Below are 25,445 nucleotides of genomic sequence, written 5' to 3'. Positions count from 1 at the left end.
CCCTTTTCCATTCTGAGCATGTGCACAGGTATTTTTATACCTATGTGCGCACATTGTTATTTTATTTTTTTAAAAAAAAAACAGAAAAATTTGAGAGCAGAAGAGCAAATGTATTGTTCCTCTCCCATTCTCACAGTCCCAGGGAGTTTTATGCAGGTGGTCCTGGACCTCTGCTTTGGAATCGTATTATGAACTGAAAACAAGAATTCAAGAAAGCTCATACAGTGGTACCTCAGGTTAAGAACTTAATTCGTTCTGGAGGTCCGTTCTTGACCTAAAACTGTTCTTAACCTGAAGCACCATTTTAGCTAATGGGGCCTCCCACTGCTGCTGTGCCGCCGCCGCACAATTTCTGTTCTCATCCTGAAGCAAAGTTCTTAACCTGAAGCACTATTTCTGGGTTAGCGGAGTTTGTAACCTGAAGCGTCTGTAACCTGAAGCATCTGTAACCCGAGGTACCACTGTACTTTTCCTCACTATTCTGTGGTATGAAAAAACCATTCTGGATCATCTCAAAGACCCTTATATTGCAAGATTTTGTGACCAGGCAGGTAACTCTGAGAAGCCCATAAGCAAGACACAACGACTATAGCATATTCCCATTGCGACTTCTTAGCAACTCGTACTTAAAGGCACGCTGCCTCTTAAGGCCGAAAGCTACATTTTCCTTCGTGTAAGACCAACTGTATTGAATGAGGTTTACCATTTCTATGTTCAGTAGAATCGTACAGGATTGCACTGCAAACTTCTGACACGTTAGTTCTGAGTGCTAATATAGCTGTCATCCTTTTTCTTTTTTCTGTTGGAGGTCCTCCTCAAACAGCAGAGCAGCATGGCTATAGGTAAGTTTTGTCCACAATTAATTTGTTGATCTGTAAGGCGGGTGGCACTGTGGGTTAAACCACAGAGCCTAGGGCTTACCGATCAGAAGGTCGCGGTTCGAATCCCCGCAACTGGGTGAGCTCCCATTGCTTGGTCCCTGCTCCTGCCAACCTAGCACATCAAAGTGCAAGTAGATAAAGAGGTACCGCTCCGACGGAAAGGTAAACGGCATTTCCGTGCACTGCTCTGGTTCGCCAGAAGCGGCTTAGTCATGCTGGCCACATGACCCGGAAGCTGTACGCCGGCTCCCTTGGCCAGTAAAGCGAGATGAGCACCGCAACCCCAGAGTCGTCCGCGAGTGGACCTAATGGTCAGGGGTCCCTTTACCTTTAAGGCAGGGGTGGCGGAAACTTTTTTGGGTTTGAGAGCCATTTTCCTTTCTGGGCAAACGTCCGTGGGCCAGGGATGAGTCAAGCCAGAGGCGAAAATGGGCAGACCACCAAATGCAAATATTACTTTTCTACACTTATACCTCTCTTTGTGTCTTCCATCCAGGGAAGCAAGAGGCATGATCAGAGTTCAAGGACACATTCCAGCCAGGCAAAAGCACGTGGGATGCCTGGAGAGAGTTCCCAGGGCTAGAGAGGGGTCTGCAGGGCCACATTCAGCCCCTGAGGTTCCCTGTCCGTGTTTTAAGGTGACAGGACTTGTGGTTTTTTGGCGCAAGTATATGGTGCTCAATTCCCCTGAGATTTGTATATATTGAACAGGATTGGGGGAAGATCTAGAATTTAATGAGAAAACTCTTTGCACACAACTCTTTCAGCCATCGCATGTGCATCAACTACATTTAGCATCACTGGAGTCTGAAGTGTGTATGAATTGACACACTCAAAACCTCCATTCACCCAACTCCAGACAGAGGCTAACAATGGCTGAAAAGAAAACTACACAGAACAGGTATATTGAAAACCTTTAAAAAGAGAGAGGGAGAAACCAACAAACAAACTAATATCAAAATCACCCCAATGCAATACAAATTTTACTAGCTGCACACAATATTTCCGGGTGTTTTTTTTGTTTTGTTTTTGTTTTTTTGTAGCAGCAGCTATTTTGCTTCTCTTGTTTGTAGGCACCAGCGCTCCAAAATAGGTGAATAAATATTTGGATCTTCTAAGGGGCCAACACCAACCTTTTGGATGCTCGGGCCCAGAGTCCATCAGATTTCTCTACAGCAAGATAAAATGTTGGAACATTAGTTCAGCACCCATATGTTCAGCAGTGGATACTGGTGCCCACTGTGACTGGTAGCTGGAAGGCAAGGAGGCCAACAGTAGGTGGAGCCAGAGCCCATGATAGTTCTGGTTTTGTCCCTATCCTCCCTGCTGAGTTTTGGATAATCCTCTGGCTGTTGGAGAGTGAGGTTAGTGCTCTATCTGTCTCCAATGAATTTCAGCAACTAAACTAAATATTAATATGGTGGAATCTAGCAATGACTTAATTTCTATCAAGGAATTTCAAGAATCTATCTATGAGGTCTGCTTTCCATGTGCAATGAATGGAATGTTGCCTAGAGATAAAAAACCCTGTATAGTTTCACTTTTTTTTAATCTAGTAGCCATTGATCTCCAGCATAAACTATTCACACAGTCTAAATTTATGAAGCTTTCACTCCAAACTCTTCTTCACAGACATCCTAAAGGTTCACATGTAGATTTTCTGTTACGGAAACAGAGGGAATAGTGGACATTTCCTCCCGCGTTTGTATGGTTTCTCTCGTGTGTGTACCCTTTCGTGTTTCTTACAGTCAGAGCTAGAAATAAAGCTTTTCCCGCATTCATAGCACTCATAAGGCTTTTCTCCTGTGTGGGTCCTCATGTGCTTCGTAAGGGAGGATCTATGACTTAAGCTTTTCCCACACTCGGGGCACGAATACGGTTTCTCTCCAGTATGGGTTCTCTGGTGTGTGATAAGGTTTGATTTCAAATTGAAACTTTGCCCACAATCAGAGCATTTGTAGGGTTTCTCTCCTGTGTGGGTTCTCAGGTGTTTAGTGAGGGAGGATTTATCGCTGAAACTTTTCCTACAGATGGAGCACACATATGGCTTCTCACCAGTATGGATTCTCCTGTGTGTAATAAGGTTTGACTTCCAATTAAAGCTCTGTCCACATTCTGAGCAAGTATAGGGTTTCTCCCCTGTATGTAACCTTTTATGGTTTATGAACTGATAGCCTGTGCTAAAGCTTTTCCCACACTTAGAGCATTCATATGGCTTTTGCCCAGTGTGCTTTCTCTTGTGGATAACAAGGTCTCCTTTCTGATTAAAGTTTTTCCCACAGTCTGAGCATTTATGAGGTTTTTCTCCTGTGTGGGTCCTTCTGTGCGTAAGGAGATGTGATGCCTGACTGAAGCTTTGCCCGCATTCTAAACACTTATATGGTTTCTCTCCCGTGTGGATCCTCTGGTGTTTACCAAGGATTTTCCTTTGACTGAAGCTTTGTCCGCACTCCCCACACTTATATGGTTTCTCCCCCGTGTGGATTCTGACATGTGAAACCAGATTCCCTTTCTGACAGAAGCTTTGCCCGCACTCTGAACATTTATACGGTTTCTCTCCCGTGTGTATTCTTTTGTGTTTTGTGAGGTAAGACGTGGTATTGAAGCTTTTCCCACACTCGGAGCACTTGTATGGTTTTTCTCCAGTGTGGGTTCTCTCGTGGACAAGAAGGTCTGCTCTCCTGTTAGCAATTTTCCCACAGAATGTGCATGTGTACAGCATTTTCTGATTCTTAGTTAGATCAGCGTCCTGACAGAAGTTCTTTCCACACTCTGAGTCCATCTGTATTGCCTCATGCCTCAAGAATTTATCTTGGAAACTTCCTTTGCACGAGTCACTGTTACCTTCCTCACAAAGTAACCTGTATTCTGGCATTGTCCACTGACGGTACTCCTGCTTGGATTCTTGAACTGCAGGGATCTCGTCCACCTCGCCACCCAGGAAAAACACCCCTTTAGCTCTTTCCAAGGAGATTCCACTGGTGTCAATTTGCTTAAGTGGAAAAGCCTCCTTTACGCTCTCCCACTCTTGGCCTACTGGAAGAAACAGAATAACGGCATGAGTTAAACCCTGTACTGGAGACAGAAAAAGTTTTCTCAAAGGAATAAAGTGAATTACCCAATCTTCCACTCTTAAGATTGAGTTTTTCCTGTAAGTGATATAGCCCAAAAGCTACCATCCACACATCAACAGGCTCAGGGAAACCCAAAGGTGTGCAGAAATACAAGCCTTACAAATGTGCCCTGAATCTTCCAGCATTCAGGTTGTTGAATGTCCCTGAGTCATAGTGTTGAAAGAGAGGGAGAAAAACTTCCGCCTATCAGAAGCATCTAGAAGTTTCCAAATAATACTAACTTTCAGGATTCAAATTGAGGTTAAGGGGTTTTTAGTAATAATGTCATGAAGGAATATGCAAAAACGGATTGTTAACAGGTGAAAATTTAAAGTTATAATATATTAAGATCAAAGATAAGGGTAAAGGTAAAGAGGGAAAGGATTTGCTGAATAAATAAATTTAACTGGAATACAAAGAGGGGAGGTGTGGGGAGGTCCGGGAAACAAGCAAATGTAAGACAAGTTATGAAAGATTGAACTGTTTTTAATTGTTTTTTTATTTTTGTACCTTTCTTTTTTCTCTTTTTTTTCTTTGTAATGTTTTGAAAAATCTTAATAAAATATTATATATATATAAAAAAAACAAATCCTTACCCAGCAAGCTGGCCTCTCCGCAACCCTCCTCCTTGACTTCCAGAGGAATTTGGCCCTTCACAGGATTTGAGATTAACTTGGGGTAATCAGCTGCCACGTCTTCAACGGATCCTGGTGGCATCTGAAATAGAAAGGGAGGTAGGGAGATACAAATTAGAAAGTCTGCATCAATGCCAATAATTCTGATTTCTCACAATCACCACTCCACCCAGCACTGAGGGAACAACCATGCAGGACTACCTTCGTGTGGCTGTGTCAAGTCCCTATAAAATTGAGATTTATTGCACAATACAGATGGGCAGAAGGGGAAGGTTGAATAAATCCTGGTTGCAAAGCTTCCCAGAGTGGGTTAAATTACCTCTGGGGCCTCCATGGCTCTTTGGCCAGTGAATTCCTTGAAGTAGGTGCTGACAGTGTCCTCGTCCTCCAGAATCTCTTCCTTCACTTTCACGGAAGAATCCAGGCTCTCTCGGCTGAGGCCTAGCCGGGTGCTAGACATGTCCCCTCCTCTGTGCTCCAGGCTGCCCTCAGCTCCTTCAAAGGAGACCTGGAATCCCTCAGCACCCTCTCCTGAGGTGGGCTCAAGCAGCCATTGAGTTTTCCTCTGGGACTGAGGGGCCGGCAGGGTCTCCATGAATCCTGGCCACTGGCCTTCCCAGCCCTGCTCATTCGGCTCTTGCTCATTCAGTAACTCCCTGGTGGCTCCCATTTGAGGGATGTGGGGTTTGCCTCTTCCTGCATCCAATCGCTCGCCTGGTCCAGGTCCTGGTGGTTCATGCACTTCCATTTTTTATTCTCACCGAAGCTCCTGGACTAGAAAAGAGAGTTTGCATTAAGAAATGCAGACGCTCGAGTGGGGATTGAACCTGGAAACTTCTGACTGCAAGGCAGGTGCTCTGAGTTGCTGTCCTCCCCCTACATCTAGAGAGCCACAGGTTCCCTTCCCCAGAAGCTTAAGGCTGACACTTGGTTAGAGAAACCTTGTTTTCTCTCCAGTGTTTTTGCATCTCTTGGCCTTGCTCCTTTCCCAGTTCGAAAAGGGCGCATTGGTGCACAGACAACCCGCAAGATCCGGGTCCTTTGCATGTCTTCTCCCTGTTTGCAACCCTGACCGGCCAATTGCAATCCCGTCCCTTTTCTGCCGTTTCTCTCCCTCTTTCGCCTACCAGCTGATCTCTGCCTTTCCGCTTCATCCCCTACGCAACTTACCTCTCGCTACTGTTTCCAGTGCTGGGGATTCAGATCCCTGGAGCCAAAGTCTCCTAAGCCAAAATACCCCCCCCCCCCGCCCCCCAGCTATTTATTGCACCAAAGCTATGGGGATGGGCAGGAACAGGAAGTCAATGCCCCTCCAAGACGCACCCAGCCCTTGCCTATCTAGGAACGGGAGAGTTGTCAGTTTAACTCTTCCCTTCGACACAAAGATTATTCCTGGCATTGCACACCTTTTACTAATGGGTGGTGGGGAGCAGAAGTTTTAGACTAACCGCTTTTGATTCATAATAAATGTATCCTCTCCCTTAGCCTCCATCTCTCCCTATTTCTGTATCTGTAGGCGTATTGCTATTGTTTACTTATTTAATTTGCAGAGTTTTGTACAGCATCACATATCCTAGCAAATACCAACTTAAAAAATACATCGCAGTGTGAGTGTCGTGTGTCCACATGTTGCATTCAAGTGATGCACAACCAGTGTACTTGTGAATACAAGAGGAGTGTTCACATGTTACATTCGATGAGTGCACAATCTGTGCAGTATACCTCTCTGTACACAAGTATTTCACACGCGTACAGTTGCTGACGTGTAGCGTTTCACAAGTCGACAGCCTGGACACCTGTGTACGCAGCAGCTGTGATATGCAGATCAACAAGGGTTCACTCTTTCGCAAGAGCACCTGCACATATGCAGAGACAGTGTGCACCAGTGTTCAGTGTAACATGCGAACAAGCCTTCTGTAAATCAGGGATACACCTGCTCCTTCTGTAAAGCTTTCACACTTTGTAAGGCTGTAATTTGGAGCGTGATGATAAGATACCCACCAGCGAGTTCAGTACTGGGTTTAAGTTTGTACGTAACCCGGGAGGCCGGGTGCTCTTAAAGGCTGCTTTGAATACTACTGAACAAAACAACGAACCATAAATATATTGCACAGTCGGGGTACTCAGAAGAGACAATACCAATTTGTGGGTGTCTGCAGAGGGGCTTCAATGGGCATACACTTGCCTAGGAGTAAATCCCATTGAACTTAATGGGACTTAACGACTGTCTATTGCAATGCGGTCCTTTTGCTGGACAGGAAACACCTGATCAGGCAGATGGCGCTCATTCCCTCTTTTTTGCAAAATTGCGAGTTCCCGAATGGAAACAGACTTTCCAACATTAATGATCTGGGGGCGGGGGACGCACCAATGAACTCCAGCGTTTGCTGCGAGGCACTGAAAGAGTTAAAGGGCACTGAACGAGGATGCCTAGAGTGGCCGGGTATGTGTGACAAATTGGGGGAGAACTCAGGAAAGCAAAGCCACTTTCCCCTCCTCCTTTCTATTTCAATTGAAAAACAAATCCCCGCCCCCCACTTTTGGGTTTCTTATCCTTGGAGCGATTAGGGGGCTGCTGCCAAGGGCGAGCAATGCAAAGCCTGCCTAAAGCAGGTGAGTTCCAGGAAGGAGGGGAGGGGAAGTGGATCGAGCGGAATCTAGCAGAAGGGGATCTGTTGGGAGAGCAAGTAGAGGGTGAGAGATGAGACTCTTCTCAGGCTCAGCAAGTGCCCTCGGGCTCAGTGAAGATCTGGGCTTCCCCCTCTCACCCAGGGGCGTCAGATCAGCTAGGAAGGACCACTGATATTGGTTGTGAAGGAAGAATGGGCGCTGTGCTAATCACAAATTGTATTTATTTATTATAATAATCTTCATCATACCTTCAGGATCACCACACCGGATATGTGCTGGTTCAGACACTTGGATCCGCAGAACTGGCAATGTTAACAGGTGCCACACATACTCCTTCTGCAGCTGTAAGAAATTTATCCTTTAGTGTGGCAGGGGCAACATTGGAGATCCCTGCCTGTCTGCCTGTTAATAATAATAATAATAATAATAATAATAAAAACAACAACAACAACAATAATACCCCACCCATCTGGCTGGGTTTTCCCCAGCCACTCTTGGCGACTCTCAACAGAATTACCAAAAACACGATAAAACGTCAGACATTAAAAACTTCCCTAAACAGGACTGCCTTCAGATGTCTTCTAAAAGTCAGAAACTGTTGACATTAGGCTGTGCTAATGTCGCTGTGCTCTTTGCAGCACCTGCTTAAAAACATTTTTGTTTAGGCAAACCTATGCAGACACATAGATGCTGGCATGTTTTAATATCTTTCACTGTTGGTTTTTGTCTTTGTTTAAATGTTATTAGCTGTTTTTATTGTTAATTTTAATATTTACTGTAAGCAGAGGTTTCATTCCAGCCTCTTGCTTGCAGAACAAGGTTTCCCAATCTTGGGTCTCCAACTGTTTTTGAACTTACAACTCCCATCATTCCTACCTAGCAGGACCAGTGGTCAGGGATGATAGGAATTGTAGTTCAAAAATAGCTGGAGGCCCACGTTTGGGAAACACTTCTGTAGAGCATGAAACTCTTAATGCCTGGAACCCTGGAGAGCAGCTGACAGTCTGACTTGGCATAAGGCAGCTTCCTGTATAAACCAGGGGCCCTTCAGACATTGTTGAATGCAGTCCCCAGCCAGCAAGGCCAACAACCAAGGATGATGGGAATTGTAGTCCAGCAATATCTGCAGGGTCACATGTTCCCCATCCATGAGTCATGGATGGTTGATAGCACATATGCTATATTTTTTATTAATAAAATGTGTCTATTAGGGGGGAGTAAACATGCCCCTGGGGACGCGGGTGGCGCTGTGGGTAAAAGCCTCAGCGCCTAGGGCTTGCCGATCGAAAGGTCGGCAGTTCGAATCCCCGCAGCGGGGTGCGCTCCCGTTGCTCGGTCCCAGCGCCTGCCAACCTAGCAGTTCGAAAGCACCCCCGGGTGCAAGTAGATAAATAGGGACCGCTTACTAGCGGGAAGGTAAACGGTGTTTCCGTGTGTGGTTCTGGCTCGCCAGAGCAGCTTCGTCACGCTGGCCACGTGACCTGGAAGTGTCTGCAGACAGCGCTGGCCCCCGGCCTCTTGAGTGAGATGGGCGCACAACCCTAGAGTCTGTCAAGACTGGCCCGTACCGGCAGGGGTACCTTTACCTTTTAAACATGCCCAGTTTTCATTGCCTGTTGCTTATTGGCATTGCTTTTCTTTTCCAGGAATAAAAATGGAGGAGCAAGACCTGAAAATGGAGGAGCAAGACCCACAGGGCTGGGAATCTCAGCGGCAGAAGGTTTTGCCACTGCAGATGCAGGCCCCATTTTCAGGGTGGAAAAGCTTGCAGGTGCCTCAACAGATGTCCATGGGAGTTCATAAGGATACCCAGGTCTCTTTCAGCAGGTGGCCTAGTAGAAGGGAAGATTCTCCTGTGGAAGTGAAGGAAGAGGTTCTGGATGAGGATGCCGCCAGCTTGGAGATGCGGCGCCAAAGCTTCAGGCAGTTCTGCTACCTGGAGACTGATGGCCCTCGAGACGTGTGCAATCATCTCCAGGAACTCTGCTATCGGTGGCTGAAGCCAGACAGACACACCAAGGAGCAGATCGTGGACCTGGTGGTTCTGGAGCAGTTCCTCACCATTCTGCCCCAGGAGATGCAGAGCTGGGTCTGGGAACGTGGTCCGGGGAACTGCACGGAGGCTGTGGCTCAGGTGGAGGATTTCTTGATGAAGATCCACCGGGAGGCCATGAGAACAGAACAAGAGGTGAGGGTTCTGCATGCTGTTCACCTTAATGCACCTGTGGGCGGCAGTGGCAGCATAAAAAGAGACCTGTGGCGTCAGGACAAAGGTCCATCCAATCTGCTTTGCATGCAAAAGGTCCCGGGTTCAGGCCTCAGCATCTGTAGGGCTGGGAGAGTCTCTCACTGAAAATCCTGAAGAGCTGTTGCCAGTCAGAGTCGTAGACGCTAGAGCCAATAACCTAAAAACCCAATAACCACCCTGTGGGGATGTTGAGGAAAGTAGAAGAGGATATGCTCTACATGGGGCTACCTTGAAGGTGACCCAGAAACTGCAATGAATCCAGAATGCGGCAGCTAGACTGGTGACTGGGAATGGCTGCCGGGGCAACTTAACACCAGTCCTGAGAGATCTGCATTGGCTCCCAGTACGTTTCCGAGCACAATTCAAAGTGTTGGTGCTGACCTTTAAAGCCCTGGAGGGTCTTGGTCCAGTATACCTGAGGGAGCGTCTCCACCCCCATTGTTCAGCCCGGACACTGAGATCCAACGCCAAGAGCCTTCTTGCGGTTCCCTCATTGCGAGAAGTGAGGTTACAGGGAACCAGGCAGAGGGCCTTCTTGGTAGTGGCGCCTGCCTTGTGGAACGCCCTCCCTTCAGATGTGAAGGAAATAAGCAGCTATCTTATCTTTAAAAGACATCTGAAGGCAGCCGTGTTTAGGGAAGTTTTTAATATTTAATGCTGTATTGTTTTTAAAACACGATTGGAAGCCACCCAGAGTGGCTGGGGAAACTCAGCCAGATGGCTGGAGTATAAATAAATAAATTATTATTATTATTATTATTATTATTATTATTATTATTATTATTATTATTATTAAATATTATCCCTCCTCACTCATGCTAGTGAGCAAGCAGCAGAGCACATTCCCTTGCACATTGCTGGAAGCAAGTTGATGGATTCGTTAGCATCATTTAAGTTGAGCAATCCAGTCTGACATGTCCAGTCTGGATTGTTCCTGGTAAGTTCCCCCCCCTTTATTTCCCTCTTAAAATAATAATAACATGACAGTCGTGTTTAAAAGTAAGAGTATAGTTTACTTACATTCACTTCACAGTATTGTCCTGAAGGCAGGCTTTATCTTGTGGTTACAGTTACATTTGGAGAGAGAAGAAGTCTGAGCTAGCTTCCATCCTCTGTAAGGATGAGCCGTGTGCTGCTGGCTAAGAGCCAGAAGAGAGGAAGATGGCAAAAGAGCAGAAGAGGAAGATTGCTGCATGACTAGCCCTTTTTATAGGGTCTGCTAGGGTCACGCCCATCTATTTGGTCACACACACGCACACAGAGGATGCTCCAGAGCTGGTATGACAGGAAGTCCTCCTTGTCTGGAGCAACATTTCCCTGTGTGCCCACTCTAGGCAACAGGAAATGTTGTATTTGACTGCTTATCAGTGATGATACATCTAACACGCCCACCTCCCCAACTCATTTTAAAAGAGCATTGGATGTCAAACAGCCAAAGCCCTGGTTAAATAGGAACATTTTTGCCTGGTGCCTACAGGTGTATAATGCAGGTGCCAGACGAACCTCCCTGGGGAGAGCATTCCACAGATGGGGAGCCACCGCAGAAAAGGCCCCTTCTTGTGTTGCCACCTTCCAGGCCTCACATGGAGGAGGCACACAAATAAGGCCCTCAGAAGATGATCTTAAGGTCTAGGAAAGTTCATATGGAAAGAGGCAGTCCTTGAGGTACTGTGGTTGGATTGCACCTTGTACTCAGAGGCGTCCTTCCCATAGCGCTTAGTGGTGCGTCGCGCCAGGGTGCCAGCCTCTTTGGGGCGCCCCAGCAAGTGGGGGAGCTGCGCAGCTCTGCTGGTGGCCTCTCCTTTCCCTGCATACCCGCCAGTTGCGCCCCGCCAACCATATGGCTGGCGGGCACGCAACTTCCCTCCCAAGCCTCTGCGGGGATCACTCTCCTCCCGAGGAGGCTTGGGAGGGAATAATAATAATAATAATAATAATAATTTATTATTTATACCCCGCCCATCTGGCTGGGCTTCCCCAGCCACTCGGGGCGGCTTCCAACAAAATATTAAAATACCGTAATACATCAAACATTAAAAGCTTCCCTAAACAGGGCTGCCTTCAGATGTCTGGTAGTTGTTCTATTTGACATCTGGTGGGAGGGCGTTCCACAGGGAGGGTGCCACTACCAAGAAGGCCCTCTGCCTGGTTCCCTGTAACTTGGCTTCTCGCAGTGAGGGAACCGCCAGAAGGCCCTCGGCGCTGGACCTCCGTGTCCGGGCAGAACGATGGGGGTGGAGACGCTCCTTCAGGTATACTGGGCTGAGGCCATTTAGGGCTTTACAGGTCAGCACCAACACTTTGAATTGTGCTCGGAAACATACTGGGAGCCAATGTAGGTCTTTCAAGACCGGTGTTATGTGGTCTCGGCGGCTGCTCCCAAGCCTCTGCGGGGATCGCTGTCCCGCAGCGGCATGGGAGAGAGGTGTGCCCCCCAATGGCTGGCAGTGTGCAGCTACGGCCACCCCAACACTATCCGTGGTAATTTGGGGGCGCTGGGTGAATATTTGCACCCTGGCGCCGCATCTGCTAAAGACGGCCCTGCTTGTACCTCTCCTTCCGGCAACTTCTGCAGCCAAGCTGGTGCCAGATGTATTGCTCTGCTTTCCTTTGGACCACATCAGCTAAGCTGAGAGGGGTTCTTTTGTCCTCTGGGTATCCCAGGACCTCCATGTACACCACCCAGGCTTGTGCTCCAGGCATGTAGCTCTAGTGTCAATTATGCAGCAAAAACAACACGGGAGGCTGTGGTTTCACTGAATACGCCACTGTTTCTCGAGAAAGGCAGATGCCAACAACATCAGAGACTTCCGGAAAGGTCTAGCCCAAGATTCCTTTGAAGAAAGTCTGCATAAAGGTTAGCAAATAAATATTTAGCACATTGTCACTTAGCTCAGGTCTGCCTACACAGATCGACAGTTGCTCTCCTGGCCCTTTGTGAAGGTAGGGTATTGAATTAGGGACCTTCTGCTCTGCCTCTGAGCTGTGACCCCTGACAAGAGGATCCTGAACTGCGTGCCTCTTCCTGTTCCAGCTCCCTGGCCTTTCAGAAGAAGGGCCTGTTAACTTGCCTATGTTGGAGCAGAATTCGTCAACCACCATGGAAATCCATCTCTTGCTGGAAGCCAAGCAAGAGGGCGATGATGAGGAGACCAAGTTGGTGGGTAAGGATTTTATTATGGCTAAATGTTAACGAGTTTCTTTTCCTGAGGTTGTTTCTGTCATTCCCTCTCCAGCACTGCTCTTTGGCGGAATGATTGGCTGTCCTGCACAGAAACCTCTTTCTGTGGGCCTGTTTAGGGAACAGCCCTGTATTGGGAAGATTTTTTAATGTTTTATTATTTTTTTATATATGTTGGCAGTGGCAACCCGGTCAGATGGATGGGTACTAATAAATTTGTTGTTGTTGTTGTTGTTGTTGTTTGACCACTGGCTCCGTTCAGGTTTCATGCCACACAATAGTTTAGAACCCAAACTACAATTTCAGCTGCCAGCAAGGAAACCATGGCTTACAGCTGATTCTCCACCTTAGTTTTGGGACTACAAAACATGGACTTTTCAGCTCAGGACTACAACTCCCATCAGCCCCAGCCAACACAGCTGGTTAATGGGAGTTGTAGCCAACACAGCTGGGAGTACCCGGTTGGTGAAAAACCCTGCCAGAGCAGAAAAAGGGTCAAGTAAATGGAGGCAGTTCCTCTGAGGAGCACTTGAGAGGGGCACGGAGGGCTGGTGAGGGGTCTGGGGGTAGGGGAAGAATGAGGAGAGTCATGAGAACCAGATAAAGAAGGCCCCAGGCTGGAGTCACTCCACTCCTCCTAAAACCAATACACCACATTAGCTATCCTGTACAGTGGTACCTCGGGTTACATACACTTCAGGTTACATACGCTTCTGGTTACAGCCTCCGCTAACCCAGAAATAGTACCTCGGTTTAAGAACTTTGCTTCAGGATGAGAACAGAAATTGTGCAGTGGCGGCGCGGCGGCAGCAGGAGGCCCCATTAGCTAAAGTGGTGCTTCAGGTTAAGAACAATTTCAGGTTAAGAACGGACCTCCGGAGCAAATTAAGTACTTAACCCGAGGTACCACTGTATTATTATTGGAGGCAATATGTAAGGTAAGAAGAGGTAACTTAGGTTGTTTTTCGATGTCTTCCAGCAGGTGATATGCAAGTGAGGATGAAGGAGGAGGATCCTGAGTTGGAAAGACTTGACTGCATGAACGTTGACACAATATCCTTGAAAAGTGCTGAAAGCCTATCCCTCCAGGCCACTGAGGAGGAAGTGAGGGATATAGGTCGGCAAAGACCCATACATCACCAGGAAGTCCATCTGGGAACAGCAGCAGAAAACACTGTTCATCCCAAGGAATGTGACGAAAGGCCCTTCCAAGGGAGGGTTCATGGGTGTAAGAGAGAAAAGATGGCCTCTGACACTGGGAAAAGCCTCTCCCAGAACTTGGTCCTCCTCAGTCGTCAGAGGATGCAGAAGGGAGAAAAGCCCTTCAGATGCTCATACTGTGGGAAAATCTCAAACGGAAGGACGAACCTGATGATACACGAGAGGACCCACACGGGGGAGAGGCCCTACGAGTGCTCAGAGTGCGGGAAAAGCTTCAGCACCACCTCGAACCTCATCAACCACAAGAGGGTTCACACGGGGGAGAAACCATACACATGCTTGGCTTGTGGACAAAGCTTCAGCCATAATGCGTCCCTGATAAGACACAGGAGGACCCATACGGGGGAGAAGCCGTACGAGTGCTCGGACTGCGGGAAAAGCTTCATTCAGAAAGGAGAACTGATTGCGCACAAGAGGACCCACACTGGAGAGAAACCGTACGAGTGTGCCGAGTGCGGAAGAAGCTTCAGCACCAGCTCTCACCTGATAAGGCATAAGAGAGTCCACATGGGTGTGAAGCGATGGAACTGCGTAGACTGCGGCAAAGGCTTCCATCAGAAACTCAGCCTTATGAAGCACAAGGGGACACACACTGAGGAGAAATAATAAAAGTGCAGAGCAAGGATGAGGGAACCTGTGGTTCTCCAGATGTTTGGGACTCCCACTAACTAAGCTAGCATGACCCTATGTTTGGGAATGATGGGAGTTGTAGTCCAGCAATATCTGGAGAGTCACAGGTTGCCCAAGAATATGGGTAGAGGGCTTCAGGTAGAAATCCATATTGTCTTTTTCCCCACGATGGAGGTGGACAGAGAGAGGCTGTGATCAGCAGCTCAGGAATAGCTTGGTCCTTACAGTTTCTAAAAACATACAAATAATGCGTGCAAACATAACTCTCCCAATCTTCTAACCGTGGTTGGAGATCAATATCATGCCACAGATTCACTCCCCGTCTCCTCTATAGTACACTCTGCTTCTTTCCCTCAGTGGACTTAACCATAGCTCAGGATTGTGTCTACCTGTAGCTCGTGTTAATCAGGATTTGCACACCTGCAGTAGCAGCAGCAAGACGCGTACACGTACAGTCAATTAAAAGTTGGTTTTACTCCAGAAAAACCATGCCACTTGTCTGGAGCTCTCTGCCCCCATGACTTATAGCTACCCTGATGACGACTCAACTAAATCCTCAGCGTTGTTTATCTTCCCCAGGAAACAATTTCACAAAAACGAAGCTCTTCTGTCGCTTCTGTGGTGTCAATATCCCCTTTTCTTGTACCCCTCCTCTTCTGTGTTCTTGCACGCTGAGAGGTTTGCAAACTGCTTCGAACAAGCTGTCGTCTGCTAAGTCCTGTGTTTCTCTGGGCTGTGAACTCCCCCTGCCTGGCAGCTGCTGCTGTTCACTTGCTGGCTCCAGCCTGGCACGTGCTCAAGATTCTGGTTGCAGTCTTGTCTGAAGATAACCATGGTTAGAATTAGTGCTGGTGTCAATGTAACACTGCACCATGGTTAGCTCTAAAAAAAAAAGGAGGAGGGGACAAGAATTCTGGCGAAGGGGGAGGAGATTCGGGTGAATGGAGAGTCTGCGAGCACATATTTTGCACCCAAAGCATGGGAGAATGTTGCCGCTGGCACAGGCTGCTCTCTATGCACACCCTCCTGAACAGACCTCAACTATTTATATTATTTATTTGCAATATTAACTGTCAATATAAAAAAATATGCTGCGATGGTGAACCATGTAAAATCAAGAATAAATTTGCCTTCGAAAATCCAAATGCAAATGATAAATCACTATATCAGATTACTACTCTTAGATCCAAAGAGATAGGTCAACCCTCAAGACCAGTTTATTGGCTCTCATCCAGCTGTGCCTTGGCACCAATCCAGTTCTTGCACAGCCACACCTGATTCACATGTTATGAAGCAGAATTGGGTGCCATCAGGACGCTCCAAATCCTGTCTTGGTTGCTCCCAACTGGTTTGTATAAATCAGGGGTGGGGTACCTCTCTCACCCTTGGAATCCCACCGCCACCCCTGCTTTTCACCCCACTTGTTTTCTTGCCCAACTGGAATGTCTTCTTGAACTCATGATGTCTCTTGCGTCTCTGGAAAGCTGCAAAGGTAAAGTTTACATTAGTTGCTCCTCCCACTTTTGCCACTTGGACACTCCCGCTGTTGGCATGCGGCCCTCGGAAGGTTGCTCACAGGGGAATCATAGAATCATAGAGTTGGAAGAGACCACAAGGGCCATCGAGTCCAACCCCCTGCCAAGCAGGAAACACCATCAGAGCACTCCTGACATATGGTTGTCAAGCCTCTGCTTAAAGACCTCCAAAGAAGGAGACTCCACCACACTCCTTGGCAGCAAATTCCACTGTCAAACAGCTCTTACTGTCAGGAAGTTCTTCCTAATGTTTAGGTGGAATCTTCTTTCTTGTAGTTTGCATCCATTGCTCCGTGTCCGCTTCTCTGGAGCAGCAGAAAACAACCTTTCTCCCTCCTCTATGTGACATCCTTTTATATATTTGAACATGGCTATCATATCCCCCCTTAACCTCCTCTTCTCCAGGCTAAACATGCCCAGCTCCCTTAGCCGTTCCTCATAAGGCATCGTTTCCAGGCCTTTGACCATTTTGATTGCCCTCCTCTGGACACGTTCCAGTTTGTCAGTGTCCTTCTTGAACTGTGGTGCCCAGAACTGGACACAGTACTCCAGGTGAGGTCTGACCAGAGCAGAATACAGTGGCACTATAACATCCCTTGATGCGGTTCTTCAGATCAAAAAACGGTTCCCCACCCCTGCTATAGATGTCTAATAGCATCGGGATAAGTGCCCTGTGGAACCCAGATTCCAAGGGGGTGAAGAGCGGCTCCCCTGAAGCTGCTGTTTGCAACCAACCCTGGAGGTAACTGCTGTGAAACTGTGAGCGCATTCAGTACATGCCCCACAGGGCCGACCCCAGAGGATCCCCTGGCCAATGGCATCGAAAGGATATTGAGATCAGGCTCTGTTGGGCAGCAGGAGGGGCAAAACTCTGGGTGTGCAGAAAGGCTGAGAAACGGAGGCTGAGAGCAGGACAGAAGTGGAAAGAGCCAGGATGGCTGGGAGAAAGCAACTGAGCATTTATTTCTAAAGACAGCTCTTTGCGCAAGAGATTCTTTTTGAAATAAAAATACTGCAACCAGCTAGTAGCAGGGCCCAGTTCACCCATGAGGAAGCTGCCTCAGGGGGCAGATTGGGGGAGAGTAAGGGAGGGGCCGCAGGTCCAAGCCCCAGGGACGCTGCTTTCCTCACTGCCTCCTGTTGCCTGCCTCCTCCCCTGCTGCTCTCTAGTCTCCTTTTCTCACCCCCTCAGGCAGCAGCTTCAGTGGGTGATAACTTCAGCAGCAGTAGCAGATGATCACCATTTTCTGCTTTGCCTCAAGAGGCAGTGGACTCTGCAACACAAGAAGTGGTGGACTCTCCTCCTGGGATCAAATCAGAAATCTCTCTCTTTCTGGGATCAACTCAGAAACCAGGACAGCTTCTCTAAATCAGGGACATCCCTGGAAAATAGTGACACTTGGAGGGTCTGTCTTTCCCTGCTTTTTCATTCGCTGCCCCTGGTCTCCTGCTTTCATTCACCAGAGGAGGGGAGAGGTTTTGGCCTTCATATTTCTCCTCCACCCCCACCCCCAATATAACCAAAAGCACAAGGAGACACACACATTTTGGAGTGAGGATTAAAAAAAAATTGTTTTACTATTTTATTACTTATTTTCGCAGTTCAATCTATCTATAAATTTTATTGTTTATAGCCAATATCCACCACAATACAATATGAGCACAAATCACACAGCTGCAAAACAAAAGACATTGCATGCACCAGATCAGGATAAATCTATAGCGTCCAAAATTTATTTTCACGGTTGTTTCAATGGGAAGGATATAGGGTAGCAGAGCCAAGGTGGTGGGGTCCAGATTAGAGTTTCTATCATCCTTGACTGTCTGCCCTGCTGGCTGAAGCTGATGGGAACTGGACAACAACATCTGGGGACACCTCAATGGCTATTCTGTGATATACAGAATCTACAAAGGATTAAGACACTGATCCAGAAGAGAATGAACTGAGAAGATGCCCCACTGAATTATCTTGGAGCAACTATAGCTAGGGGCAGGCTTCATTTGCAGCAGGGGTTGGAAGCTGGCATAAATCCCCTTATTTCTTCCTCTGGAGATCTGAAGTCAACAAAGCAGTGGGTTGTTTTATTCAGAATAAGCTCACCAAAATCAATGGAGCTAAGTTACCCATGTGCATGACTTTCAGTGGATCTAACTCCAAGCATGGTTATCCTTGGATGCATCTCAGTGAGGTTTCCCTGCCGATGTGGGTGGAGGGATTGCTTTCTAGTAATCCACTTCAGCAATACAAAAACAGCTGGTGGAGGTCTAGTGCAGAGGGAGAGGTGGAAAAATAAAAAATGAAACCAGGATTGGACATAATGGATGTTGAAATAAATTGTTTGAAACTGCTGAAAGTGTTGCTGTCTCTTTTGGAACAAAGCTGCAGGGAGAACACTGTGGGTGGGATGGGAAAAGCAAAGCCCACTTTTTTCATATATCTGCTGATTGTGGCTGGAATGAATCCTCTCCGAGGACCTCTGCAAAGATGTCAACAGAGCTCTTTGCAAATAAACGCTCCCTTTCAGAGCAATCATTTTGCTCTGGAGAGAAACACCTCCTTGGCCCGAGAGGTAGATTTGGTCCCCTTAAGGCTTAAGCCATCCTGAGTTGGGTTTTGTTTCCTGACAGCCAAAAGAAAGGGAGGAGCATCTCTCCAGAGAACGAGGCTCCTAGGAAGGTGTAGAGATGGGCTCCTGTGTCAGCATCGAAGAAGGACACCTCCCTCCCATCATAGTTCAGAGTCACTCGGATCCGCTTGGGCTTGTTCCTCAGGGACAGTGGAGGGTTGTCAGGGGGGTTGAAGGCACTGTACCAACCTCCCCTCTTCCCCACAGCCCAGACCCCTCCTTCAGGACTTAAGGCTAAGCAGCCCTTTCTCCTCACTGACTTCCTGGCAACCCCAAGAGCCCACATCTCCTCACTTCCCACAATGACTTCCCAGTAATGGCTGCCTTTGGTGAAGCCCTCACGTCCCAGCACAGCAGGATCGCTGTAGAACCTCTCAGAATTGTTGGGCAGGTGTTGATACTCGTCTCGCCATCTCACGCTTTTGCAGTCCTCAGACAGGACAAGCCGAGGATAAGCTGTGGCTGGATCCAGAGCGACATTTGCTGTTGGGGAGAGAGATGAGGCGTAAGGAAAAGAGGCAGAATCCGCAGAAAGAGAGGACACACCAATGCAAGACAAAACCCAAGAACCAGGTTCCCTCTCTCATGAAATAGGACTTCCTTGCATTGCATTCAGGATTGGGACCCTCCTCTCCTTCCTCCAGATGATAAATGCCCTTTTTGCTGTCTTTTCAATTAGGCTCTCCTCCCCCCCTTATTCAATATATGTTGCTGGATGAACATTTTGTATATTCTGTTCATTGTCTTACATTTTTCTGACTTTTCCTGACTTTTACATTGTGTATTTTATCTGCTCAAGTCGTTCTGAGACATTTTCTCTGTATAAAGAGATTGATAAATGTAATAAAGAAACAAAATAATAACATTATTTATGCTGTACCCCTCCTGTCAATCCAGGTATCTCAAATGACCCAGAAAATGTTTACTTTCCTTTTTTGTGTGAGTGGATCCAGAAAATGGGTGCCATGATGGCTGCTACATCACAGCGCAATTGACTCAAGTGAAGCTACTGATAGTTCCAAGGTCTGGGGGACAGGCTGTTCAAACCCAATAAAACAACATTTCCCGTCCCCTCTGTGATTCACCTTTCTGAGCCAGTCTGAGGAATACAGTGTCTGAAGAAGGAAGAAGATAGAAAGTTTAAGCACTACAGTGTTGGACCTCTGGTAAATCTTGTCACAAGAATATGACTTCATAACATACTGCATATTGTTTATTTAAAGTTAAATAAATTAAGTTGAACAAATATATTTTTTAAAAAACTAACAACAACAACAATGTATATATACTGCCATTTACCAGAATATATTAGGGTAGTTCATATGGGGAACAGATTAAGATAATTAAAAATGTAAAGCACAGAAATAATAAATCATACTAGAAAAGATTGTCTATGAACCTCATAGTTCAAAGTAGGATCAATAGTGGTGCATAAGCTCTGCAATACCAGTCTTAGGCAGGAATACAAAGGGGAGCTGGCCACAGCCTCACATCTGCCCCAAGTACACTGGTGCTTCAGATGGTGAGGGTTATTAAAGCTGCAATTGTTCCACAATAACAAGAAACTAAACTTGCAGAGGCAGAATTGGCAAAGCTCTCAAGCAAAAGCAAGTCCCAGACCTTCCAAGTGTCCCTAGTCTCCAGGGACAGTCCCGGATTTACAGAAGCTGTCCAGGTTTCTGATTTGTCCTGCTTTTCCTTAGGACATCCCTATTTTCATCGGAGAAATGCTGGAGGGTATGAAGTCCTGCCTCACTGAATTTAATTTCCGGTAGCATTGCCCTGGAACTCTAGAGATGGTTTTTGCATCAAAAGCTGATAGGATCATATACGGGACGTTGCCCTCTCAGAGCATACAACACAGCTCTGTTGAGTGGTCAGATAAGCAGGTTTGCCAAATGAGGTCAGTTTGGAAAGCTTATGGTTTCTCTTCCTTTTTTTGCAAGCAGTAACACTTCCGTACTCAGATTTCTATATGGTCTGTCTGGATCTCAATCACAGAAGGAGGAGAACTCAGTTGAAAATAGACGTCAACTTCAACACTGCTTGCACTGTGTCCTATTTTTATGGCCTTAATGTACTCCACATTGTGGTTGTGGTTCTTGTTGGAAAGTGGATAAAAGCATTTTGGGGGTTTGGGATTCTTTCAAACCAACATTTAGGTACAGGCTGTTTGGAATGTTCCCCTTCTCCAGTGAAATGTGGAATCTCTTGTGAGACCAAGATGGTTGTAGCACTGGATTTTTTCATTCTGTGATTTGCCCTGAGATCTAATAATGGAGTGGTATAAAAATGATAGATAGATTAGATAGATAGATAGATAGATAGATAGATAGATAGATAGATGATAGATAGAGCAGATGCGGGTGTGAGTCTGAGGAGGAGGAGATGCCTCAGGAGGGTAATAGGTGCTTGTTGTGAAGCCCAAGCAAACTCCGAGAACCTCCCAAAGGACCACTCCTGATTGTGTAGATTGGCAACAATATGCAAAGGAGATTCCATATACAGTAGTTATGAACAGAAACATGTTGGAACAAAAACTCAGGACTTTACAATATACCCTGGTGCATTTGCGGCAGTTACCATTCCAGCCTCAGAGGACTAGAATGGCAATATAAATGGGGCAATGGGTAATTGAAGGGGGAAATGATGACTAGGCTGCAAAGAAGGAAGCTCTGCTGGTGCTACCACTGACTATTTGGCAAGAACAAAATATAGAGTCTAGCATGCTCATTTTCAGACTTATACAATATCTAGCATAAAATCCTCACCGCCATTATTCAATACCTTTGAACTGCTTCATGTCACCCTGCAGAAGGGAATTTGTAGCACAGAATTGTGAGATCCTGTTCTTCAGCTCTGGAGGGAGATCCAGTGGATTCCGTAGTCTCTCTCTTTTCTCATATCTGGTGGGGAAAAACAAATTTTAAGCCACCCAACTCCAAGGAATGCAAAGGAATTGAGAGGAGGAAGGAACCGCTGGAAAGCCAAGAGGGAGAGGCAAGCACAGAGGGATTGAGGCCCAGAGGGTTGGAGGAGATTCATTCTCACTATGGATGCCAAAGCCAGACACCTGGGGGCCAGAACACGGTCTCTGAGTCTCCCCACTTACATCGATGCCAATAAAAAGAAACGTCAAGTGATACCACTACGCTCAGAGTTTCTCTGTTTCCAGCTTTGCTGCATTGCCTACAACAGGGTTGCCATACGTCCGAAATTTCCCAGACATAGCTCAACAACTTTGCCCCACAAAAGCCCAACAACTTCTGCATCCAGTTTTTAATTTTTTGAAACATGGCAACCCTAAAAGGGCATAAATTATCTGAGTGTATTGACAGCACACTGCATATTTCATTCCATCACCCATCACACGGCACTGGGCCATTCTCGCCCTCTTTTCAACCGATTGCTCAGTTCATTTTTGCCTTGATTATGCCTTTGGGCTGCTCTAACCATTTGTTAAAATTCAACAAATGGAATCAAATGCAACTCGAAAAAGCACTTCAAGAAATAGCAGAGTGGGCTACAGAAGATAACTCCCACCATCTTAAAAGTATATGTAAGTGTATCTAAGAAGAAGTTTAAAAGTCTAGAAAAAAACTGAAAGGATTTTGCCTGGCTCTTAAAAGATGTTTTCTATTCTTTGTCATTTTCTGAGAAAGAGAACAAAGGAGCAGAAAAACAGGTTGGACATGAGGGGTTCAAAGGAGGGCTCCTGTTGTTACCTGCGAAATGCTGCAGGTGTGGGGAGTTCCCCCCCCCTCCCTTGGAGCCTGGAGGGGCAGGTTTTATGTACAGTGGTGCCTCGCAAGACGAAAAGAATCCATTCCGGGAGTCTTTTCGTCTTGCGGTTTTCTCGTCTTGCGAAGCAAGCCCATTGACGGAGTAGCACTATTAGCGCTATTGGCTAAAAAAGAGCTAAAAACGGCTTTTGGGGGGGTGGATTAGCGGTTTTGCTGCTAAAATGCTTTTAGCAGCTTAGCGATTCAGAATAAGGGGTTTGGGAGCAAAAAATATTCGATTTTTTTCGTCATTTTTCGTCTTGCGAAGCAAGCCCATAGGGAAATTCGTCCTGCGAAGCGCCTCTGCAGACGGAAAACCCTTTCATCTTGCGGGTTTTCCGTCTTGCGAGGCATTCGTCTTGCGGGGCACCACTGTACTGGGCTCCTGGACCCTTCCCAGCCTCATGAGGAGAAGCAACTGGAAATGAGAAGGACCCACTTACCTCTGCAAGGTGCTTCTCACATCCTAGAGAGAAAAAGAGGGAGAGAAGAAGGGAAATCAGTGCCTGCCACAAGATAGACCCAGGATAGGATTCACTCTGGCCCTTTGGGGCTGTGGGTTTCCCATGGAGGAGATATTCACGAGACTATTGTCAACAGACAAAATGGCTCCATTTCGATGCAGTGAAAGGTGAACTATTAGATGCAAGTGAATAGAACAAAGCTGCTCCCACTTTTTAAAATCTGCAGGGAAACTTCCCAGTTTTTCATGCAACATAAGAGAGAAAACCCACATTTGCAAATGATGGAAAGAAGCTCCCACAGAATTGTAGAATTGTAGAGTTGGAAGGGAACTTGAGGATCATCCTGCTCCTCTATAGAACAGCCCTGGCAACCAAATATATATAATCCAACAGAATATATATATATTTATATCTATAAATAAGGAAACATCAAATCTTTAAAAACTTCCCAAAATGATAATAATTCCCTTATAATCACACATGCAGCTGCTTCTGCCACAGCCTTACCCGGAGGAGTTCACTTCCTGGCTGCTGGCATTTCTCCTCCATCTCCTGGATGATCCTTTGAAGAGAGGAGAGTTCCTCCGAGAGCTGGTCCATGAGCTGATCCCTTTTTGCTGCAATCTCTTTCTCCACCTTCTCCATCTGATTCAGCAGGCGCTTCTCTTGCTTTTTGAGAAACTGGCGCAGTTGCCTGAACTCATTGGCTGCCTTTTGCCTCTCCGTTTCTGTTAATTTCTGCAATAAGCGGAATAAAAAGAAGAGGAAAGGAATTCAGCATCTGTATTTGTGTCCAGTCTTCGCAGAATAGAGGGGTGTTGTGAGAATTCCACAGGAAGGGCAACTCTGGCTTCTCAAAGCCTACGGGACCGCCTCTCTTGGTATGCCCGACGGAGGACCTTACGGTCCACAAATGACAACATTTTGGAGGTCCCAAGTCGGAAGGTGGTTAGACTGGTCTCAACTACGTCCTCCTTCCCTTCCCAGTGTCCAGGTCACTTACGAGAAGGTCTTCGCTTTCCCTTTTCACCGCTGCTTTTTTTACCAGAATCTTCTCTCTCTCCTCCCGCAGATTCTCCAGGCAGCTATCCATCACATTCTGAAGAGAAAACAAAAACTCAGGATTGATTTGGAGAGAGTAGAGGTGGACGATATGCTTATTTTCTGCCATGTATTCAAGCGCCTGGAAGCAAGGTCGGCCCTGTGCTTAGGAAGAGTGAGGCAGCTGCCTCTGGCTGTGAATGCTGAGGAGAAAAGTATGACTGCAAAATGTTAGGAGGGCAGTGCTGTGAGGGGGCTCCAACCTACCCTGTGTCGCATTGCTGCCCTCCAGGGGCAATGGATGATTCCCTAGTTTACCACAGTTCAAGTAAGGGTTAGTCCACTCTTCCTCAGGTCTCTCTGCTTCCCTCCCTCCCAGGAAAACTGCTCTTTAGTGCTCAGTCGGAGCAAATAGCAATCTGGGTTTTCAACGGACTGAGGTTTGTTCTGATTTAGACATGAAGTGCAGGTTTTCCCTGGGAAAGGGGGGAAACACTCAATTCTGTGCTTTCTAAGCACAGGGCAAGCACAGGGCGGGAGCCACTACCAAGAAATATTTGAATGAGAGGTAGAAAATAAGCTAAAATTAAAAACATTTGAAGAAATAAAAGGGTTAATGATGGATTGGTTGCAATATCATCAAAAAGACTGGAGTAAATTTATACAATACTTGAAGGACCATTGTAAGCAACAACACTACCAGGGTTGTAAGAAGACTTGTAATGATAATTGTTACTACCCTTTTATATTTATTTAAAAACTGTAATATTTTGAATAAGTGAAATGGAAAACAGAAAATGTATAAATGCTGATATACAATTAAATTTTGAAAACCACACACACACACACACACACACACACATATATGAATGAATAGTTGGGTCTCAAGCCCTGAATTATATTGTTAATGGTCAAGGTTCTACAAACTAGGTTCGTACTGATTTTTTTTTTGTACTGTATTGTAGAAGCAGCATAGCTGGGTATGAAAAGTATAGAGAAAAGCCATCCTCATAAGCAATTCATAAGCAATAGAAATGATAAGCAAATATGCTACAGGTCCCATTAGGCATGCAATTTTCAAGTAAATGTATAGAGTAGGCATCCCTAACCCTCCAGCTGTTTTGGGACTACAACTCCCATCATCCCTAGCTAACAGGACCAGTGGTCAGGGATGATGGGAATTGTAGTCCCAAAACAGCTGAAAGACCGAGTTTGGGGGATGCCTGGTATAGAGTATTTTTTTTTCTTGGGTTTGACAATTACAGATGCATGGAGTCCTTGGTGTTTTACTTTATATTCACTTGCTAAGTACTGAAGTACTAAGTACTTTGTGGACTTCAGCATCAGATCAATGAACACAAGGTGCAGCTGCTGGATAGGGTGACATTAACTAGCACTGGGTGGTTCTATCATTAGGCAGATAGGCTTGAAGCTGCTTTATCTCCTTGCAGATGAT

At 46.4% G+C, this 25,445-nt stretch overlaps 5 protein-coding genes and 1 long non-coding RNA gene across 13 annotated transcripts in view; 3 read left to right on the top strand and 3 right to left on the bottom strand.

Moving 5' to 3' along the window:
* The window catches only part of LOC310670265 (uncharacterized protein), a 100,791-nt gene that overhangs the window by 42,043 nt on the left and 33,303 nt on the right, over window positions 1-25,445 (bottom strand). The gene's annotated exons all lie outside the window — the stretch shown is intronic.
* The window catches only part of LOC310671052, a 74,252-nt gene that overhangs the window by 28,522 nt on the left and 20,285 nt on the right, over window positions 1-25,445 (top strand). The window lies entirely within an intron of this gene.
* Window positions 1-25,445, top strand: part of LOC310670792 (uncharacterized protein) — a 58,561-nt gene that overhangs the window by 20,538 nt on the left and 12,578 nt on the right. The gene's annotated exons all lie outside the window — the stretch shown is intronic.
* Window positions 1,784-5,918, bottom strand: LOC310670324 (uncharacterized protein). 5 transcript variants are annotated; one of them, XM_083425499.1, is made up of 4 exons: window positions 5,800-5,918; window positions 4,949-5,403; window positions 4,591-4,711; window positions 1,784-3,917 (listed from the first exon to the last, which is right to left on the bottom strand). In XM_083425499.1, the coding sequence occupies exons 2-4, from the start codon at window positions 5,375-5,377 to the stop codon at window positions 2,545-2,547; spliced, it is 1,923 nt and encodes a 640-aa protein (XP_083281625.1). In that variant the 5' UTR covers window positions 5,378-5,403; window positions 5,800-5,918; the 3' UTR covers window positions 1,784-2,544. The 5 variants fall into 5 exon arrangements, with proteins under 5 accessions (XP_083281625.1, XP_083281626.1, XP_083281627.1 ...); XM_083425500.1 differs by having other exon boundaries at window positions 4,949-5,398; window positions 5,800-5,908; XM_083425501.1 differs by having other exon boundaries at window positions 4,949-5,398; window positions 5,796-5,894.
* LOC310670511 (uncharacterized protein) lies at window positions 7,045-15,679 on the top strand. Of its 3 annotated transcripts, XM_083425975.1 has the most exons (5): window positions 7,051-7,242; window positions 7,515-7,578; window positions 8,907-9,448; window positions 12,543-12,672; window positions 13,669-15,026. In XM_083425975.1, exons 2-5 carry the CDS (start codon window positions 7,569-7,571, stop codon window positions 14,514-14,516), a joined length of 1,530 nt encoding a protein of 509 aa, XP_083282101.1. In that variant the 5' UTR covers window positions 7,051-7,242; window positions 7,515-7,568; the 3' UTR covers window positions 14,517-15,026. The 3 variants fall into 3 exon arrangements, with proteins under 3 accessions (XP_083282100.1, XP_083282101.1, XP_083282099.1); XM_083425974.1 differs by lacking the exon at window positions 7,515-7,578 and having other exon boundaries at window positions 7,045-7,242; window positions 13,672-15,679; XM_083425973.1 differs by lacking the exon at window positions 7,515-7,578 and having other exon boundaries at window positions 7,054-7,242; window positions 13,669-15,679.
* Window positions 17,642-25,445, bottom strand: part of LOC310670381 (tripartite motif-containing protein 10-like) — a 34,266-nt gene continuing 26,462 nt past the window's right edge. For both annotated transcript variants that reach the window (XM_083425629.1, XM_083425628.1), the window contains exons 4-9: window positions 23,952-24,047; window positions 23,456-23,686; window positions 22,928-22,950; window positions 21,490-21,608; window positions 19,788-19,817; window positions 17,642-19,185 (exon numbers count right to left, since the gene is read on the bottom strand). In XM_083425629.1, coding sequence (XP_083281755.1) covers window positions 18,668-19,185; window positions 19,788-19,817; window positions 21,490-21,608; window positions 22,928-22,950; window positions 23,456-23,686; window positions 23,952-24,047 — 1,017 coding nt within the window. In that variant the 3' untranslated portion in view covers window positions 17,642-18,667. The remainder of the gene's footprint in view (window positions 19,186-19,787; window positions 19,818-21,489; window positions 21,609-22,927; window positions 22,951-23,455; window positions 23,687-23,951; window positions 24,048-25,445) is intronic.

This window comes from Podarcis tiliguerta (assembly GCF_965153285.1).
Source record: "Podarcis tiliguerta genome assembly, chromosome: 2".
Taxonomy (NCBI): domain Eukaryota; kingdom Metazoa; phylum Chordata; class Lepidosauria; order Squamata; family Lacertidae; genus Podarcis; species Podarcis tiliguerta.
The sequence above is the reverse complement of the archived record's forward strand: the minus strand, read 5'-3'. Positions and strand labels throughout refer to the sequence as shown.